We start from the raw sequence: 21961 nt of genomic DNA on the forward strand, positions 1-21961 counted from the left end.
TAGCAATAATAATAACAATAGCGATAAAGTCTTCTACAGCATCGGTATCCACAACAAGTGCTCATGGCGCTTTCTTCAATAAACAAAATCCCTCTTGGTTGTCCTTCAGCGCGGCAATGATCAAGAAAAATGAGAAAATCCACTTGTGGATTGGGTCACTTGGGGCTGGCCTGGGGTGCACTGACGCCACCACGGGAAGGCTCACAAGGTGACGTGCCTGGTTTTTTTTTCTGGTTCGAGGACGAACGTGGGGTAGTTGTGTGCCCACGTTCGTCCTGGAAAAAAAATAAAATACACAACATCGGGGTGAACCCAGGGAAGCTAAACGAACGCACCCATTAAGTGCTGTACTTTGGCAAAATATGCCTGCTAAGATCAGGAACACAGGGGTGAACCCTTCTCCTAACTTAACATGCTTAACTGTACATTTATAAGTTTGTGGCTGGTGCCTGAATCAATCTTTGCTTAGCATCTTTAAGAAATTTAGCCCTGATCGTTCCTGTACTAGGATTACCTTGATATTTTCATCTTCACCAGCAGAGACGACCACTTCACCGTCCGGGGAGAAATTGGCGCAGCAAACACTGCCCTCGTGTACTTTACTTCTCATTAAAATGGAGTCCATTATTGAAGGTCTATTGCTATAAAAAAGAAACATTATAAAGGTTTTAAACAAAAATCACCAGCAACATTTTATTTAGTAGTTTAATTTCAAAGGAACCTACATTCCAACACTAAATTGGAAATAATGTGGCTGCAATTAAAAAAAATGAAAAAATGAAATATTCTACCAGGCAAGTACATGTAGTTACATAAATGGTGTCAAATAATGTGGCTGCAATTAAAAAAAATGAAAAAATGAAATATTCTACCAGGCAAGTACATGTAGTTACATAAATGGTGTTACCACAAACCAAGTATTTATTAAAAAAAGCATTCAACAAGTTTTTGCAGAAAATCACTGCATAGAATATTATTTTCTAGTTATATTTAAAAGTAACCCGTATTCCAGCACCAAATTCCAAAATATGATTGAACAAAATAAAAAGCTCCAGACCCGACATGCCTGACGTCATTTATTATTTGAGTGAGAAACTACCTCTTTCTCAAACACTAGATTACTTCAGAGGGAGCCGTTTCTCACAATGTTTTATACCATCAACAGCTCTCCATTTCTTGTTAATAAGTAAATTTTTATGCTAACAATTCTGAGTAATCACCAGTAGTCTACACTGCCTTCAATGTAATATCTGTGGCCATTTGTGTTTTTTGTCGTACCCAAACCCTTTTAAGAGAAAATACTTAATACTAACCCCCAATCTATGTAAAAACCAGACTTGCTCTGCAGCGCCCTCGCTTGAGCTTGTTTAAAGACTACGGTGTCTGAGGACTGGCTCAAGGCAAGTTGCGTTACGTCCGGTCGAGGGGTTTGAACTAGAAGATGAGCATTGACGCTGATAAAGAGTTGGAATTCCTTAGCAATTTCCATTTCCTGTTTGTGAAAAAAGTAAAGAATATTTGATAACAGTACTATTGGTTTCTGATATAATAATAGTAATATAATAACAAATTCTTAGACAGCGCATTTCACAATTACCGTATCAATGCATTTTACATTGGTAAACTCTGGTCATTGGGCCAATCATCCCTTGATTGAAAAAGCCACAAGCGCCTTACAAGGCTGGCCTTAAGACTAATCTTTTTAAGCGTGCTTTTTTTAAACAACTAAGTACAAGTACATGTAAATATATTTTTTGTATTCTCTGCAGCAATTTCAGTTTTTTAACTAGGGTTTATTCTCTGTGTTTTTTAATCATTGATTGATTGTTGTGTACAAATTCTGCATTTATTACTTGTTAACTGTATTTTCTAATGGGTGTTTTAATTGTATGGATTTTAATATGTTTTCTTTTAAAGGAACACATTGCCTTGGATCGGTCGAGTTGGTCTTTGAAAAGCGTTTGTAACCGTTTTTTATAAAATGCATATGGTTGGAAAGATGTTTTGAAAGTAGAATACAATGATCCACACAAGTTTGCCTCGAAATTGCGTGGTGTTCCTTCTACTGTGCGAACTAACATGGTCGGCCATTTATGGGAGTCAAAATTTTGACCCCCATAAATGGCCGACGTGTTAGTCGACGAAGTAAAAGGAAAACCACGCAATTTCGAGGCATGTTTGTGTGGATCATTGTATTCTACTTTTACAACATCTTTCTACCCATATGCATTTTATGAAAAACGGTTACAAACGCTTTTCAAAGACCAACTCGACCGATCCAAGGCAACGTGATCCTTTAATTGTTCAGCGCCCAGGAGCATGTTTACATGGACATGGATAGGCGCTATATAAATTTCCATTATTATTATTATCATTATTACTCCCCAGCAGGGAGCTGAGAAACATTACAGGGATGTTATTGGCCCTGTGACCAGGGCACTAATGTAAAGCGCATTGATACAGTTATTGTGAAATGCGCTATATAAGAATTTGTTATTATTAATTTTGTTGAGAATTGAGATGTAATCAAGACTGCTAAAGGCGAAATGAAAAAGGGTTTATAATACCACAAGTAGTGGGAAAAGTAAATACATTTTTCATACCTCTTTTGACAAGAGTAGAAGACTATATTTGACGTAGTCGCTAAGGACGTAGGCTGGAGCCGTGGACCCCATAACTTCAAGTTTCTTATCGACCCAGTCTAGGTTCAGGAGGACGGATTTAAGCTCAAGACTTAGATGTGCTCTGGCCATGTGCATCGGAAGATACTCATGGATGTAGGCATCATCTTCAAGAAGGTGGTACTTCCCCTTGCAAAGTTTCTTATATCTGGACACGAGTTTCTTGTGGACTTCCTGTACAAAATGATGAAAGAATTTGTCATAATAGTGAAGTAACCCGGGCAATACACAAAATCCTAGAGCTGCCCACATTTTAAGGATATTTTGCACAATAATCGGGGAGATTTAAAGGCAGTGGACACTATTGGTAATAACTCAAAATAATTATTAGCGTAAAACTTTACCTGGTAATGAGTAATGGGGAGAGGTTGATGGTATACATGTAAAACATTGTCAGAAACGGCTCCCTTTGAAGTGTCGCAGTTTTTGAGAAAGAAGTATTTTTCCATCAGTTTGATTTTGAGACCTCAAGTTTAGAATTTGAGGTCTCGAAATCAACTGTCAACCCATAGAGGAAGGATGTCAACCAAAGGTGTTTTTCTTTCATTATTATCTCGCAGCTTCGACGACCGATTGAGCTCAAATTTTCACATGTTGGTTATTTTACGCATATGTTAAGAATAAGTGAGAAGACTGGTCTTTGACAATTACCAATAGTGTCCAGTTTCTTTAACATCTATTAAATCGTTTGCAGTCTGCTTTGAGCTTCCTCGAGCTAGTTGGAGTCTAGTTGGAGTGACACTGGTCTAGAATCGCAAAGGTTGTGGGTATGAATCCCACCCAAGTAATTTGGCTATGTGTTTGTTTTACAGAACTTGGGCAAGTTCTTTAGAGCACAGTGCTAACAGACGTCGGTGTACATGTATATGGGTAAAAAAACAAAAGCATTCTTTATCCCGCTGCAAAATTTAACATCGACCTCTATTAAATCAGGGAGATATTTTGAATAATGTTCATCATAATAGGGAAAAAGTTTCCATAATATTGAAAATTTCTGAATTTGTTCATAAGGACATAAAAATATTGGTTTATTTTCAGGGAAGTTTCTGCTGAATCAGGGAGAGTTTGCAGCTTTTGGTATCCGGAAGGTTCCATAAGTTAATACTACACTAGAATTGGACCCCTTTCTTTATCCGCAAGGACAAAGACAGGTCCTAGCTTCTCAGATCTAGTGATTCCATTGGATACAATTATATTGGATAAACGTGCTCCCATTATGCCCAAACAGTACACTGCTCTCAAGTCCGCAATAAAATTTGACTGCGTATCTCTATGTGCATGACTGAGGTCAAAGGTTAAAGGTACTGGACACTACTGGTAATTACTCAAAATAATTATTAGCATAAAACCTTTCTTGGTGACAAGTAATAGGGTGAGGTTGAAAGCATAAAACATTGTGAGAGAAGGCACCCTCTGAAGTGCCATAGTTTCTGAGAAAGAAGTAATTTTCCACGAATTTGATTTTGAGACCTCAGATTTAGAACTTGAGGTCTCGAAATCAACCATCTAAACGCACACACCTTCGTGTGACAAAGGTGGGTTTTTTTCTTTCATTATTATCTCGCAAGTTAGATGACTGATTGAGCTCAAATTTTCACAGGTTTGTTATTTTATGCTTATGTTGAGATACATGTACACCAACTATGAAGGCTAGTATTTAACAATTACCAATAGTGTCTACTGCCTTTAAACCACACGCCAGTTTTTGAAACCGTCTCTGGCATTATTCACGAGCCTCAAAGTGTGACGTCAGATGTTCAGGCTAATACTACACTAGCAAAACTCTCAGCCAATAAAAGTTCTCCCTTTGCCCTCACATGAGGGCGCTGTTGTGTCATATCTGTTATTGGTTTTGAGAATCGAGAGTGTTTACCTTTTGATTTTCTGAGTTCTGTTTGATGAAGTCCAGTTGCAAGTCATGAACGGTGTAGCTCATGCAGCGAAGTTTATCGTCCCATTCTTGACGCACGAGGGACTTGTTGGCTAGTTTGAGCATCTCATCCTCTACAAATTCCATCTCCTCATCCCATAATACGCTAAGAACCTAAAGATAAAAAGTGTTGAGGATTTCTAGATTTTAGTTAAACAATGAATGTAACAAGGAGAGTTTGGAAAAATTATCATGGACAGGGGAGCAGACAGTTTGTAACAACCAACTTGTCCTTTCTATCATTGTGTTGGATGCAACCAAACTAAGCTAGGACAAAATAGTCTGGCACCCTTATTAAGAATGAGTGACTAAAAAAAATGTATTCCTAAACTAAAGTTTGAAATAAATTTTAGCCTTTGAAAACCCATGGTCAAAATGTTATATCATCACCAAATTGTTGCATTTATGCAGTTTGTGGTCAGGTTGGCTCAATGGTTTTCTTCCCTGCCTTTTACCTTTGAGGACCCCAGTTCAAATCCGTCCTCAAACCTGAGCCTTGATGAAGATGAGGTCCCTAAATCAAACTTGAAACACTCAACTCACCTTCGCAGAAATTTTAACCCCCGCATCAAATACAACAAAATCAAAGTACAACTCCCTGGACTCCTCCGGCAGCTGATCCACGCTCACACCCATCGCTTCATCGACCGACTCGTACTCATACGACGACGCTTTACGCAGACGGCTGTACTTCTTATCGCGGAGTTTCTTCAAGTAGTACTCCCAGCGATTGGGGTGGTCTCGGAGTAGGCCACCGACGAGCGAGATCACTAGAGGGTTACCTTATCATCCAAACAGAACAACAATAATAATTGTTTTTATTTTGGTTTCACCCATATACATCGATGTGTGTAGCACTGTTAACTCAAAACTTTCCCTGGCTACACGGAAAGCATAATACTCGAGGTTGAATTCGAACCCACACCCACGACCTTTGCCATTCTTGAGCAATGTCATACCAACTAGACCACCGAGATTGCCCGGTAGCTAGAGACAGTTCGAATCCTATATTTTAGCAGTGGGTACTGCATAATTTTTTTTCGCAGAACTTGGGAAATTACTGAGTGTTAACACATATCGCTGTATATGGATAAAACCAAAATGAATATTGTTTGTCCCCAATGCAAATTTAAATAACATCTAATAAATAATAATTGTCCAACTAGTAATACTAATCATTGCTGTTTTGCATTCATTTCTTTAAAGGCACAGCCCCCGATTTCACGAAACTCATCGCAAGTAGCGACGCATCGTAGGGTTTGCGATGCGTCGCAGACCTATAAGACACGTCGCGGCTGCGACGAGTTCGCAACTTACGACGTGTAACCGGTCGCAACTTGCACTTGCGACGCGTCGCAGCGCTTCGTGAAATCGGGGACAGGACACTTTTGGTGACGATTCAAAACAAATACTAGTGACAAGAACTTGGAAACAAGCAACAGAGTAGGGCACATAAACAGAACAAAAAATGTGTCACTCGCAACACAACGAACTCTATCGGCATTTCATTAAGTCCTTAAGACTCACTTTTCCCATGTTAATTGCTTTCTAGTGCGCTTGGTTTTTAGTGGAATAGCGCCTTATAAATGTTAATTGTTATGTTATGCGGATAGAGAGGTTTCGGTTTTTATATGAGTATAGTACAGACAATAAAGATTTTTTTTTACCTTTTGAAGCTTCGTAAATGGCGTGAGCTTCATGAGGGAGGTTTCCAACTGGTCTGTCAGTCCACATAGCGAACATCTCTAGAGCCTGACTCTCTGAGAATCCATGTTCTAGGCTAACTATATCAACAGGACCTAAAGAACAAATAAAAATGGTTAAATCTCAGTTAAAGCTTCGTAAATGGCGTGAGCTTCATGAGGGATGTTTCCAACTGGTCTGTCAGTCCACATAGCGAACATCTCTAGAGCCTGACTCTCTGAGAATCCATGTTCTAGGCTAACTATATCAACAGGACCTAAAGAACAAATAAAAATGGTTAAATCTCAGTTAAAGCTTCATAAATGGCAAGAGCTTCATTTGGGAGGTTTCCAACTGGTCTGTCAGTCCACATAGCGAACATCTCTAGAGCCTGACCCTCTGAGAGTCCATGTTCAAGGCTAACTATATCAACAGGACCTAAAGAACAAATAATAACGGCTTATCTCATAAAATAGGAATACTTTCTTTTGTTTGTAGAGATCAACATAATGAATGTGAGGTTTAGAGAGTTGTAAGAATTCTCTTCTCCCATTCTACCTGTAATAATAATAATACATGGTTTGTATTGCGCTTTATCATATCTCAATAGATATATCAAAGCCCTCAGTATTTTTTTCCTGCAACACGACCGCTTAACAACCCATCCTTAAAACGCAGCAATAATGGTTACTGTCTTTGCACGTGTCTTGCAAGTGTCACGACCGGGACTTGAACCCACTCGAGTCAAGTGTTCTTGTCCGCTCAGCCATGACACGTCATTGTTAGGCATAGCTCTTGTCTAGTAAGTCAAGCTCCTTCAATCAGCCATTTACTTAATATTAAAAATAACCCTGCAAGTTTAGACATTATTTCTCTCATTGCACCACATTCTGTTTTTGATGTTTTGTTAAAACTCGTTCAGTGCCTGGTTTTTCTTTTGCTTTTTGAGCTTTTTAGACACTTAACAAAATGTTAAATGCGAATAAACTGTTCCCAGAGGATATTTACACATTGTTGCACCTGTATGTTTACTATTTCTAGTTGCTTCTCATTTTCCATACCATAAAAAGCTTCAAACATCAGTTAAAGAAACACGTTGCCTTGGATCGGACGAGTTGGTCTATAAAAAGCATTTGAAACCGTATGTTATAAAATGCATATGGTTGGAAAGATGTTTTAAAAGTAAAAGTATCACTCAAAATTGCAAGGTTTTCCTTTTACGTCGCGAACTAACACGGTTGGCCATTTATGGGAGTCAAAAATTTGACTCCCATCATAAATGGCCAACCGTGTTAGTCGACGAGGTAGAAAGAAAACCACACAATTTCGAGGCATATTTGTGTAGATCATTGTATTCTACTTTTACAACATCTTTCTACCCATGTGCATTTTATAACAAACAGTTACAGAACACTTAAAGACCAACTCGACCAATCCAAGGCAACGTGTTCCTTTAACGTTTACACATCAGTTAGGAACCTGTTTGATCACTAGATATCTAACAATGAAATAATGGTCTTACTTCCGACAGCATCAGCAACGCTTTTATCTCTAGTTGTGACGAGAACTCTACATTGAACATCAAAAACTCTCGCCACTTTTGGGGACCAAATGTCGTCTAGAATAAGCAAACATCTACAAAAACAAAATGAGTAAATAACATTGTTAAATGTTTGGTTTTCGGTAACACCATGTGGGGTCCCAAAATCCTTTCCTTGTATTAGCCATTAGAACTTTATCTATGCTGAGCAGTTTATCGTGGCTCAATTTCTTCAATAGAGCTGCTTAAACAGAAATTACTTCTTGATAAATTTCTTTGCTAAGCAAAAATTGAGTCGGCACCAGCAGTACAAACTTAATGTAATTTGGCCTGATAATCTGTGTTTGCTAAGCAATATACTATTCTGTGCTTAGCAAGTTTTTGTGCTCACAGGCTTTATGAAATTGGGCCGAAATGGGTCAAGAAGTGTACCAAGTAAATTTACCTGGGATGTTGTTCGACAAGAACAAGTCTGAGACGATCTTTAGCCTCTTCAAGATTCAGTGGCGGAGGTCTGGATTCCCGATCGAGCCTTGCGCATAGATTCTGCAGCTTGGTTAATAGTTTGGACTTGTCGATGTTACTGACAGACACCCAGAAGACCCCTCCAGGAAAAACTTCTGTAGAAGTCAAAGCAGAATAACAGGAGAAGTTATTTTGAAATTGATGGTAAACAGTTTGGACTTGTTGATGTTACTGACAGACACCCAGAAGATTATCCAGGAAACACTTCTGTAGAAGTCAAAGCAGAACAAGATTAGTTATTTTGAAATTGTTGGCCAGTTCTAAACGTTTCGACTAGCTTGCTCTAGTCATCGTCAGGAGACTGAAGAGATAAGAGAGGTTCGGAGGCTTCAGTGTCGAGTCAATGTCTTGCTATATACAGTGTGTTCTTCTACATGTACTACAGAGTAGATTTTCGGAATCAGTAATAAATTACATTTTATAGCAAGCTCAAACAGCGACCTGCAGAGGTCAAAGGGCGACCTCTTATTTAACACCAGCCCCTTCCCTCCCTTTTGTCATCCTATTTAACGCCCAATTTCGACCACAGATGGCCTTTAGACAGGTATCACCTCAATGAGTCAATTGAGTCGGCATGCAGACCTACAAAACTGACGTAAAAATTGTGACAAAATGATACTTAGTTATTGAGATATGAACTTTTGATATAACATCTAATATCGTTGAGGTACCCGCTGCCAAAACATAGGTTTCGAACTGCCTCTAGCTGCCGAGCAACCTCGGTAGTCTAGTTGGTAAGACACTGCTCTAGAATTGCAAGGGTCGTGGGTTAGAATCCCACCCGAGTAACATGCCTGTGATATTTTTTCACAGGACTCGGGAAAGTACCGAGTATACAGTGCTAACACACATCGGTGTATGGGTATAAAAACCAAAATTAATAACTTTTGATATATTAACCTTTTCTGTGTGCTTTCTGACTCTCTCTCTCTATTCATGTATTTCCACTGCACTACTTAAATGTTACACTTAGTTTATTTACCCTGTTCATGTTTGTTTTCATTAAGCCTTCGAGAAAGACTCTGTTGAGGTTGAAACGTCAGGCCATTACTATTTTTTGCATTATTTTTTTTATGCAATAGGTCCTTTTGGTTGGTAAGCCGTGTGCAAGAGCTAATTCTATTATCTTTCACCTGTCTTGTTGTATCAGAAATTACAAATTGCCTTATTTTCACACTTACTGGAGAGGATCTTGGAATATCTCACAGCTTCCGATGCAAGGACAGATTTCCCTATGCCGCCCATACCGTGGACAAGAACCCATCCTATCTTGTCTTGTAGCTTGTTCAACTTCTCGCGTATCTCTTTTATTTTGTCTGATCGACTGATGAATACGGCTGGCCGTGGCGGTACCCCACCTCGCGTCATCACCACTTGGACTATAGAGGGAGACATTTTAAAGAGAAAGATGGTACAAGGTTGGAATAAAAAGAACTTATCAGATTCTGTCCCTCAATACAACTAGTTGTGTACAAACTTCTTCTTATAGCGTCTTTTAAGAATCTTTTGTAAATTTCCCATATGGGGGGGACATAATCTCCAGCTGACAGATTTCCCTGGGACACAAAAGCTGTGTTTGCATTGGACTTAAAACGGTCAACTTACCGCCGCCAATTGTTAACTTGCCAATATCAAGTCCAAGTGCGAACAGCCTGTAACTTACCGGACTGGTAAGTCACCCCTTTATATACATATGATTTTAGGCATTGCATGGTAAGGTATCAATTGCAGTAACACCATCTTGCCAGGTAGAGTTTGTTCTTAGAAAACTGTCTTTCTTTATTCTACTACCGCGGAGTAGATTTATCAGATGTTCGGGAGACTTCTCAGTTATAAAAAGAACTGTCAGACATTTTTGTTCAACTACTACACTAGCGGAAGGTAGATTGGCTGGGACTACTACTTTAGCTTATAGGATCATGATTAACGGCACTACCGCAGAGTCAGTTCTCAACGTTTCGAATAGCTTGCTCTAGTCATCGTCAGGAGACTGAAGAGGTAAGAGGGGTTCAGAGGCTTCAGTGCCGAGTCAATGTCTTGCTTTATATTCTTCTACTACGGAGTAAATTTTTGGAGTCAGTAATAAATCAAATTTTATAGCAAGCTCAAACAGCGACCTCCCAGAGGTCAAAGGGTGACCTCTTATTTGTTCAAACTTGTTGATTTAGAGTCTTGTAGGTTTACCTTCATCTTCTGATAATATATCCGGAGACATTCCCGGTAAAACTGGTACCCCGTCCACGGTAACTCCATCCTCAAGGAGCACTGCCAGATGTTTATGCCTCACGCACAGTACTTTGTACAAGTTGTTGTACGCTTGTTGCCCTTTAGTGGTGATAATATCCAGAAGTTTGGTAGCTTTGCGTCTCCGTGTTTGCTGAAAAAAAAAAAAAAAATTGGGAATGTTCATTTCTACAATAACAATATTAATAATATTAACTAGTTCTTAATACCGCAATTCACAATTTATCGTCTCAATGTGCTTCATGTTATAGCGCCCGGGCCCAATTTCATGGCTCTGCTTACCGCCGAATTCTGTGCTAGCCTTGTAAGCATGGAATGCCTAGTAACATGTTGGTCCGTCTATAAATGGAATGAACGTGCTACATGTACAACTGGACCCGGTCTTTGAACACACAAACATCCAAATGGCGCCCTACCACACCAGGGCAAAATTTCATGGCTCTGCTTACCGCTGAATTCTGCGCTTACGATCACGATTGTTCGCTTACATGCAACCACAGAATTCCTAGTGCCTAGTAACGTGGAGTACGCACGCGCAAAAGCCAAAATTCGCCGCTAACCTGTAAAATACGCTTGCCGTAAGCACAGAATTCCCTGCTTCCATAAGCGCCGATTCTGTGCTTACGGTAAGCAGAGCCATGAAATAGGCCCTGGTCTTTGGGCCAATAACATTACTTTAACCTTTCTCAGCTCCCTGGGATGGAGAGTGCTGCCGTGGGCTGCTGTGGTGCTCCAGTAGCTTTTTCATACACAATATCAGGTAATGCATTTATACCCCTGGACAACCAATAGATCTTTGTGCAACCACCTGCCTTACCTCTGCGTTTATCAACTCGGAGTCTTCCGGAGTGACGCTTAAATCTGATATGAGTTCATCAATCACGTAGTCTACCGTGAGATCTTGCGCGATGGCTGCTCGATGAACGAGAAGATTACTCCGAGCACGCTCAGTAATGACGACACTCATGATGGCTTTACGATGCACTAACTACGAAGATCAGCATAATGTAATACAAACAACCTAGAGGGAAAAAGACATTTAGTTTATTTTTGGTGCTAAGAAAATAAAATATTTTAATTTTATAAAAAGAAAGGATTCACCCTGTAAAACCCGCACAAAAGCGAAACAAATTTTATCTGAATAAGTTTTGATATTCTGAATAAAATAGTTAAATGAATTGTTACTTCCTTGTCACTTTTGTGACTGTATCACTTCATAAACAAATCCTCAACAGGAAGTTCAAAGTGTATGTTTCCATCAATAGAGCATACCCAAAAAACAAAATGTAATGTATCTAGCCTACATTTAAAGGCAGTGGACACTATTGGTAATTACTCAAAATAATTATTAGCATAAAACCTTTCTTGGCAACGAGTAATGGGGAGATGTGGATAGTACAAAACATTGTGAGAAACGGCTCCCTCTGAAGTGGCGTAGTTTTCGAGAAAGAAGTAATTTTCCACGAACAAACTTTCGAGACCTCAGATTTAGAACTTGAGGTCTTGAAATCAACCATCTAAACGCACACAATTTCACAAGGGTGTTTTCTTCTTTCATTATTATCTCGCAACTTTGATGACCGATTGAGCTCAAATTTTCACAGGTTAGTTATATTATGCATGTTGAGATACACCAACTGTGAAGGCCAATCGTTGACAATTACCAATAGTGTCCACTGCCTTTAATACAATATCCAAATTACACATCTCCACTAAGCTTCTTTTTTTTCTTTTCCTTTTTACCATCAGCAACAAAGAATATCAATTATATCAAAGCTTTTCTTTGTTCATATCCCACAGAGGATTTCTTCAGAGAGGGCAGGCCTAATACTTCACAGAGGCAAGAAAGGCATTTGTCTCCATGCCCCCTGGCCATTGCCTTGGTGCCCGTGAAATGCTTCAGTAGAAATTTACAATTTCCTCATAGTTATTGGGTGCCCTTTTATCAAGGGAAAAAATTGGTTCCCTCGCACCAATAACGAAGCATACAGGCCCGGAAGGATCAAATAAAGCTGGCTACATTGCTGATGCTAATTGATGTAATGCAGACACATCAGAACATGGAGGAAGGAAGAGTTGTATAATGTTTCACCGTTTAGTCAGGGAGGAAGCTACAGTTTTAAAGTGGTTACAATCCAAATTTTTAAACTTGTTTGATACACTCTGTCATATTATAATCATTCATACACAAAAATGTCACTTGATGGCCAAATAAAGCTCAAATCAAACAGGCCTAAATTACTTCTAGAAACTATATATAAGGCTCATAGTCATAGTTTCTAGTTAAGTAGGCCTAAAAAGCACCCCCCCCCCCCCCCCCCGCACCTTAATTAAGTGTGGGGGTAGGTAGTTGGCTTTATTTATTTTATAAGAACTTTATTTGGTCATCAAGTTTAGATTCCTGTCTGAATTTTAGGCTCACACAGACCAGGGATAACTTTCTGTATGGTGCCACCACTTTTTCACTCATTTTTACAAAAAGGGATATGGGCAATTCCACACTAATGGACCTAAGGGATAACTTTGTAAGATAGGCATGTGAGAGCGAGACAAAAGGAACTATTTTGTTACAGTCTTTTCCTTAACATTTAAAATCTGTTTATAATTGTTCCTATTTAAAAAAATAAATACAAAATCATTGACCTCTAGGAATTACAAGGTCATTTGAAATGTGTTACATATGTAACAAAAGACAGACATATGGCCTGGAAGGTAAAGACAAAAATTGAAAACAATTACAAAATATTGTGTTAGAAACTTTTCTGACTCTTAAAGATTGTAAGCAATAAAACTGAGATGTTGCTGTGGGTATGAAGGCAATAAAAACTGGAAAAAAAACACTGGACAGACAATTTGTGACAAAATTCTGTCTTTGTTTGTACGTAACCATTTGTTTTAAAAACTTAAATTTCTTAAATAGCAGGGAAGAAAATTTCTTAATTTTGGCTGGTAACTATCCCTAAGGGTCTGTAGTTGGAATACTGGACAACATTGGGCAATACATTCATTTTAGTATAACTTCTATCCAATGATAACCAAAATGTCTGTCCTTGTTACGTACGTATAAATCTTGAAGACTTATCCTTCCAGTTTCTTAAATACTCGGTCATTTACCTTCTTTTTTTTGTTAACCACAATCCTCATGTGCTTCTGAATGTACACAGACAAAAATAATGACAACATACTTCATTTTGTTACTACTATCAAACATTCCCCTCCCATGTCACACTTTTGTGCCCATTCATTAGTTTTATTGTGGAATTGCCCATATCTCATTGATTGAGGTATAATATTATTACTATTATTCGATACTATATTATTTCATATCGAATGATACCCCAACCTATCCAATCCCTTATCACCCTTCCCTTTGTTTGTTGTTAGATCTTCCTTAAATTAAACAGTCATAAATGTTACTCTCACCATGGAATGGAAGAATCATTAGTATTTTTCTTCGTCCATGCTCTCACAAACACACACAACTTATTACATAATACAACAATTACAGGTTCAATGCACTCTGGCTGGCCATTGCCAACTCGATTCCCCATATTTACTGCTCATACCTAGCCCAGGTTGGACCATTACTCTATGGTTGGACTAGCAGAAACCGAGTGTACGTCTCAGCGCCCATCCCAACCCGCTCATTTTCACGAGCTCATCAGAAGAAATCCCCAAACAAAATAATGTGTCTTCTTTCTTCAGCGATCATAAAATAAATCAACACAAAAATACAGAGAAAAGGTCAAATATCATACCATAGGAACAAACCAAGATTGTTGTCAACTTACAAATCCTGCAGGAACTTTCTCAAATTGACCGCCACCTCCCTAAACTCTTTGAACATCTGTCTTTAGACTCCGAGAATGAATGTTGTTTGTTTCCATTTTCACTTCCGTATTGCTGCGTCAATGGTAATCATTTCAAGGTCACATTATTTACCAACACGATGATGACGTACAGGGTACCAGTGAGATCACCAGCTGTTGCAGTTGACGAATGGACGTCGCCAGGGCCGACATTCCTCGCCAAAAACATCTTAAGCTTGAGCTCATTTATTAAAAGTTACAGCTGAAGAAAGGTACATATCTAGGTTATAAAGAAGTGAACTTTAAAGTGGTAAGTTTTGGGGGGATTAATTCGGTCCAAAATAATGTTATACTCACGATTATTTTCTCTCATGTTTGTAAATTCTGCGAAAAGTTTGACGAGCTATAATGGTCGGTTCCCAGACGTCATGCTGTGCTTGACAAATCTGTATTTTCTTCTAAAGAGGATAGACAGGCGCCCTATCAGAACATGCTAGGACTTGCCGTCTGCTTCGAAGTCGCTTGTGACCCAAAACATTGGCAAATAATTGGAAATTATTGGGGTCTGTTTCTGTATGACTTGGTTTGCCCATACATCCCATTCCACCATCTTGTTTTCACTCGTTGTGACACAAATTATCTTATTTGGGTAAATAAGATACTTATCATATACTATTTTGTCAACAATTTTGTTTTTAAACAGTACCATCTTTCTGCAGTCTCTGGATTAAAAGGCGGATAAAAGGCTAAGCCTGAAGCGTGATTGTGTGAAGAGTTTGAACTTTTGGCGCGAGATACTTGTTCCTTCCTCCATTTGGTTTAATACACTTAGAACAATTAGACCTTATGCACATGACGTCATTTCAGTACGGCGCCCCCGCATTGAGGTCAAAAGGAGGTTGTTCATTGCCCAATCTATGTGCGTTTTGATTGTATCGTCACTGTTTGACCTCAAAGATGGCGGCTGGATGACGTCAATGCATAAGGTCTATACTATTCACTGTCGTTGACACAATCAGTTAAACACCTAACTACACTTTACTGAAGTTACCCATTTGAAATTCACACAGCACTATAGCAGCTGTTATGATATTTTTGGAAAACAGTATTGATTATACAAAATTGTATCCTGCCACCACATTTTCATTCATTATAGAAATAAACTATTCCTAACAACTTATTAGTTACTTAAAGCCATTGGACCCTTTCGGTTCAGAAAAAAAAATAAAAGTCCACAGATTTACAAATAACTTACAGGGTCTACAGAAGGCAATGGTGAAAGACTTCTCTTGAAATATTAGTCCATGAAATGCTTTACTTTTTGAGAAAACAGCAAAACAATATAAATTCTCGTTAACGAGAACTACGGATTTATTTTTAGCACATGTCATGACACGGCGAAACGCGCGGAAACAAGGGTGGGGTTTCCCGTTGTTTTTTCCCGACTCCGATGACCAATTGAGCCTAAATTTTCACAGGTTTGTTATTTGATATAGAAATTGTGGTACACAAAGTGTGGGCCTTGGACAACACTGTTTACCGAAAGGGTCCAATGGCTTTAAAAGAATTATTCCTTTCGGTACAAATTATTGAAAAAGTGGTGGTAGGATATATGGAAATCTTCCCAATATCTAAGTCCAGAAAGTGTCAGAAATTTTACCTTTTTCTATTTTGTAGGAAATGAATAATTATTCTAAGCCTAAGCCCTGCTGAATGTCACAAACACAATGTCAGAAACATCATCCGGGGGTTTGTACAGCATTCTTGGTGCAAAGCCAGACGCATCATACAAGGAATTAAAAGCCTGCTACCAGAAAGCCATTCTACAGGTAAAAAGGAAGAAGCGAAATTCTTTAGAACATTGCTTTTAAGAAATGTGATGGTTGCTTTTTGTGTTTGTCTTCAATTACCAGAAAATATTGAGAGATATTGTTATGGTTACCGTTGATGTCAATTTACTTTTATATATTTCTAAGCATAGCCAGCATTGGATCAGACCTGGAATTAAACAGAGGACATAGAGCCAATGGCCTGTTTGCCCCTGGTCCTGGCCTCGGTGCCCCTTGAAAAGTTTCACATCTATTAAGAATTTTCCAATGGCAGTGCTTTATGCAAAATGAAAATGGCCATTGCCCACTTAAAGATAAAGACCAGGCCTAACAAATATATGCATCATCATTTGAACAACATTTCCTTCTGTTTTGTGTTATGTGTAAATCAGTAAGCCATAGTTTGAGATCCTAGTGACTTAGTTTAATACATTTTTGCTTTTTATTTATCAAACTTTATTTCTAAATATCTTTTCTTTTCTTTTTTCATTTTGGGGACCAAGTGTCATCCGGACAAGTTGCCACGCTCAGTCAGCGAGGAAGACCGCTCAGCAGCAAAACAGCAGTTTAGTAAAGTTGATATGGCATGGAGAACACTATGTAACGATGCAAGCAGGAAAGCTTACGATGTCACGCAGACAGGTAACGTCTCTAAACATGTTATTGTTTTACCTTGCTCCTGAGATGTACATATGATGACAAGCCCTCATTAAAACTTGCACTGAACACCATTGGTAGTTGTGAATGTCAAATTGGTGTATCTCAACATATATGCACAACATAACAAACCTGTGAAAATTTGAGCTCAATTGGTCATCGAAGTTGCATGATAATAATGAAAGAAAAACACTATTGTCACATGAAGTTGTGTCCTTCCAGATGCTTTATTTCATGACCTTAAACATGTCAAAAGGAAACCAAATTCGTGGCAAACAACTTCTTTCTCGAAAACAATGTCATTTCAGAGGGAGCCGCTTCTCACAATGTTTTATACTATCAACATCTCCCCATTACTCGTTACCTAGTAAGGTTTATGTTAGTATTATTATTTTGAGTAATTACCAATTGTGTCTTGTGTCTTTAAAGGCACTGGACACCATTGGTTTACTCAAAATAACAGCATAAAAACTTACTTGGTAAACGAGCAATGATAGCTGTTGATAGTATACCTGTAAATAAAGCCTGGAGTTTCATATTTGAAAGAGCAAGGCCATTTTCGTTGTCCAAAGGGCACTTCCATAAGAGAATCTTTAAGTCAATAGGAAACTTTTGAAGGGGCACCAAGGCCAAGACCAGGGGCAACAGAGGTCATGACCTTTGTGGCCTGCGTGTCCAAGCTCGACCTTGCTTCTGAGCTATTTTCTTTTTGTAAATTCAAACTGGACAAGGTAGTTTTTTCTTATCAGGGCAACCAGGCATGTTATCCTTCCTACGTAAGTCCGATTTCAAATTCATTTGCCCTCGAGAAAAATCAGCAAATCAGCTATATCGAATAGTTTAAAAAACCATACCATAATGTCAATATAGGTCCAGCCTTTGTACTTAGTAAGATTGTCCTTATATTTTTTCAAGAACCAAATATCTTGCTGTGAAGGAGAAGCTAATTTCGACTAGTAACTTGAACAACTCAACTAGTTTTCACAAAACATGCGGGAACGTACAGTGAATAGAGTGAATTGAGTGACTTGAGCATGTTGCTAGTATTTGACGACTGACTTTGCAATCCATACGTAACTTTCTTACATTTGTTTTCATTCTTTTCAGAGCAAAAGTTGAGGAAACCGTTTCCTGTAAATGAACAAGTGTTTCTAGAGGACATGGAGTGGCAGGAAGGTAAGGCATAAACACATTTGACAATCATCAGATAAAGTTGATAAATTTCATTCTGAAAGCTCACTGATTGTAAAGTTAATGCCAGAACAGCAGAACGTATCCTCTATCAGGGCCCAGTTTCATAGAGCTGCTAATCACAAAAATTTGCTTAGCATGAAATTTCTTCCTTGATAAAAACAGGATTACCAACCAAATTTCAACGTGATTTTCAGGATAAGCAAACAACAGTTGAATACCAGTAACAAGCAATATGCAACAAATGAAAAGTTGGTTGGTAATGCTGTTTTCGTCAAGGAAGAAATTTCATGCTAAGCAAATTTGTTTGCTTAGCAGCTCTATGAAATTGGGCCCAGGCCTGAAGGCCACAGAGGCCATTGCCTCCGTTGCCCAGGTCGTGACCTTGGTGCCCCTTCAAAAGTTTCCAATGGACTTGACGATTCTCCCAATGGAAGAGTGCCGGTTGGCAAAATAAAAATTGTCTTGCCCTCTCAAAGATGAAATTCCAGGCCTGGGGCTGATTTCACAAAGCAATAAAATTCATCGCAAGACAAATTGTCAGTATCACCATAGTGATTTACATTGTGACATCACACTTTACTTAGCAACTACGATTGATTTGCAGTTAAGATCAATTTTAGGTCTTTATGAAATCGACCCCCTGGACCAGTGAAACTTGTTTTGCTGAATTACTCTCAAAGTCTGGTAAACAGTGTTTGAAAACCCCACATCCTCACTTAGTTTGGATTGTCTCAATGAAGAAAACAGAACATGTACGTATAGGAGGACCAAGAAAAATTCCCGGTTTACACATAAACCATTTTTAAGGTTTGCATTAAAACAGAACCACAATTCATAGTTTGTCAGAGAATGGTTGTTCGATGTGATTTTAAAAAATTAGAGACATAATAATGTAACATCAAGAAAATGTGACACGACAAGGATGGTGTACGCATAATTAAACTCTGTCTCATTAAGGTGTTCCCAACCCCCTGAAAAGATACCCCCCAAAAAAACAATTTCCATTTGAACATTAATTTTTGGAAAAAAACGACTGAGCAATGAAGAAAGGAAATTCATAACCAAAGACAATCAAAGTATAAATGTGAGAACAAACTGGTTGTTTGGTGTGTTTATAAAAAACTAGAGACTTAATAAATCCGTCGTTGTCGGATGTTTGTTGTAGATGACGAAGTATACACCCATGCCTGCCGTTGTGGAGGGGAATATATCGCTAACGATAATGACGTCGAGCAGAACTACCTTATCATCAGTTGCAACACTTGTACATTGAGCATACAATTAGTTATCAATGACTCTGAAACGAATGTTACTGGTGAGACGCAGGTGACGTGACGGGAGTATTATGCCTGTTTCAGACAGGCGCGCAAGAGTTGCCCCAAAGAAGGCTAGCAGCTTCTTTAGCAGTGTTGTGGTCAAGATCTTGAAGTCCGAGAATAGAACCTTGAGGTTCAAGACCGAGATCTGAAAGTCCGAGGGGAAGACCGAGACACGAGACCTACAACTGGTCGACCCAAACAAATGTTGGTTTAAGAAAGGCTTACTGAAAGGACTACGTTGCCTTGGATCAGTCGAGTTGGTCTTTGAAAAGCGTTTGTAACCATTTGTTATAAAATGCATATGGGTAGAAAGATGTTGTAAAGGTAGAATAGAATGATCTACACAAACATGCCTCAAAATTGCACTGCTTTCCTTATACTTGACTAACACGGTTGGCCAATATATGGGAGTCAAATTTTTTACTCCCATAAATGGCCGACCGTGTTAGTTCGCAAAGTAAAGGGAAAACCTTGGTCCAGTCACTCCTAACTGTTTCGACTTCGAACTCTGGAGCGCCTGTTTGAAACAGGTGTAATTCACTCTCTATTTTCAAGTTTTGTTTGCATCCCAACTGTGATTGGTAGAATATCACCACTCTCATCAGTTGCGAGTTTTACTGCCTGTGAAAGCAGGTCTTATTTTCCCGGCTGGAGAGAAGCATTTATGGGGGCATTTATGGGGGACGGTCGTGGCATTGACTTAAGTTCTCCGTGGTTGGTGTGACCACATCTTTGTTTGTTGCAATCTCAATCGTAAGAGTGGTTCGCGGTCTGGTCGGAGAGAAGCAATTATGGATTCCAGTCTTGTTAATGACTCAACACTGACACAAGTTAATGGATATCAGTGTTACTTTTTGTGACCACTGACCACATGTACAGTACTCCCAGTGATGAGATTCATCGCTCATATTGGTGATATCAAAACATGGAGGTTTTCCTCTATGATCAAACCCTAGGACCCTTGTCACTTAAGGGAGTAAATAGGTTAAAGGCAGTGGACACTTGGTAATTACTCAAAATAATTTCTGGCATAAAACCTTTCTTGGTGACGAGTAATGGGGAGAGGTTCATGGTATAAAACATTGTGAGAAACGGCTCCGTCTGAAGTGACGTAGTTTTCGAGAAAGAAGTAACTTTCCACGAATTTGATTTCGAGACCTCAGAATAGAACTTGAGGTCTCGAAATCAACCATCTAAACGCACACAGCTTCGTGTGACAAGGGTCATTTTTCTTTCATTATTATCTCGCAACTTCGACGACCGATTTAGCTCAAATTTTCACAGGTTTGTTATTTTATACATATGCTGAGATACACCAACTGTGAAGGCTAGTCTTTGACAATTACCAATAGTGTCCACTGCCTTTAAGAAAATTCCACTCCACCCTCCATCAGAAAACATAATGTGCATTTCCTTCAAGTTCGTCGGACAACCAAGATCTACGGCAGAAGTTTTTCCCCGGCCACCATCAAGGACTGGAATGCCTTTTCCGGTTCCGGTAGTCTGATATCCAGCAACTCATAATCAGATATTTTCAAAGGCACTCTCACAAAGCACTTTAAGCAGTTCAATCCACTCAATGCGCAAACAGTGTGAAGTGTCTTTGGACATTTTTTTTTTTGCCGGCTCAACTATTATATACAAATACAGAAGAATAATACTACGTTCAAACAAGTTCATTTGAAAAAAAAAAATAAATCAGTTTAACGATCTCAGACAAAAAGTAATTCAATTTGAAAAATCGCTCAGCCGGTTGAGTTTGGCTGCCATTTTGGAAAACAAAGGGCCCTTCCTTTTCACTTATAAAAAAACAAGGCAGGACGTGGAACAGTTGTTTTTACTTGGCATACATCATCGGTCGGCAAACCTTTAGTCGGCTCTCGACGACAGACCCACCCACCGATCACTGGCCGATTGTACCCCTCCTCCGACCATCCGACCGAGGTAAATGTGCAGGAGTAAACACTTTATTGTAACTCAATAACTCTAAATGTAACTTTTTGTATAAGTTTTCTTGGTCAAATTCGACAAATGAGCGGCCAGTTTCATTTTCATGCATTCGAATTAAAGCTGTTTTGCCTCTCCAGTTATTACTGTTGTTAAATCGAATGACGAAACCTTACATTTCACAAACGAAATCGAATGATCCTTTAGCAATTAATTTTGCGCGAAATAAATATTTGTTGGTGGTTAAATTGGTTGTTTATTTGCCGAAATTGACAGAGAAAACCTATATTTATTAGACCTATGTTATGACATGTAATTGCAATAAACATGATAACTGATAACAAAACACAATGTATGGAAAATCCAATGTTTTTGACGTATAGACGCATTACTTGTGAGTCATAGACCTTTTCGCAAATACTGGGGCGCGCGCGTAAAGCTTGGAATTAGGTGCATTGTGGTCTAGCTGATTACAAATTTGATTCATATATATCCCACAATGCACCTCATTCAACAGTCTGCGCTTGCGCATTGGTATTTGCGATAAGGTCTATACTTGTAACAGCATTATCAAATAACTTATGTCGGGAAAAGTTTAAGCGC

General features: G+C 38.8%; 2 protein-coding genes across 3 annotated transcripts in view; one reads left to right on the forward strand and one right to left on the reverse strand.

The window, feature by feature from the left end:
- Window positions 1-14482, reverse strand: part of LOC139953908 (apoptotic protease-activating factor 1-like) — a 31731-nt gene extending 17249 nt beyond the window's left edge. Inside the window, exons 1-12 of the mRNA XM_071953512.1 lie at window positions 14362-14482; window positions 11421-11624; window positions 10544-10736; window positions 9541-9738; window positions 8280-8454; window positions 7817-7929; window positions 6279-6410; window positions 5155-5393; window positions 4555-4725; window positions 2604-2855; window positions 1314-1492; window positions 515-641 (exon numbers count right to left, since the gene is read on the reverse strand). Coding sequence (XP_071809613.1) covers window positions 515-641; window positions 1314-1492; window positions 2604-2855; window positions 4555-4725; window positions 5155-5393; window positions 6279-6410; window positions 7817-7929; window positions 8280-8454; window positions 9541-9738; window positions 10544-10736; window positions 11421-11570 — 1929 coding nt within the window. The 5' untranslated portion in view covers window positions 11571-11624; window positions 14362-14482. The remainder of the gene's footprint in view (window positions 1-514; window positions 642-1313; window positions 1493-2603; window positions 2856-4554; window positions 4726-5154; window positions 5394-6278; window positions 6411-7816; window positions 7930-8279; window positions 8455-9540; window positions 9739-10543; window positions 10737-11420; window positions 11625-14361) is intronic.
- A 92-nt stretch (window positions 14483-14574) lies between these two features.
- On the forward strand, window positions 14575-21118 carry LOC139953907 (dnaJ homolog subfamily C member 24-like). Of its 2 annotated transcripts, none has more exons than XM_071953509.1 (5): window positions 14575-14722; window positions 16090-16241; window positions 16745-16883; window positions 18006-18074; window positions 19258-21118. In XM_071953509.1, exons 2-5 carry the CDS (start codon window positions 16140-16142, stop codon window positions 19425-19427), a joined length of 480 nt encoding a protein of 159 aa, XP_071809610.1. In that variant the 5' UTR covers window positions 14575-14722; window positions 16090-16139; the 3' UTR covers window positions 19428-21118. The 2 variants fall into 2 exon arrangements, with proteins under 2 accessions (XP_071809610.1, XP_071809612.1); XM_071953511.1 differs by having other exon boundaries at window positions 14582-14684.
- Window positions 21119-21961: the final 843 nt, after the last annotated feature.

The sequence above is a fragment of the Asterias amurensis genome, chromosome 22 (assembly GCF_032118995.1).
Source record: "Asterias amurensis chromosome 22, ASM3211899v1".
NCBI classification, from domain to species: domain Eukaryota; kingdom Metazoa; phylum Echinodermata; class Asteroidea; order Forcipulatida; family Asteriidae; genus Asterias; species Asterias amurensis.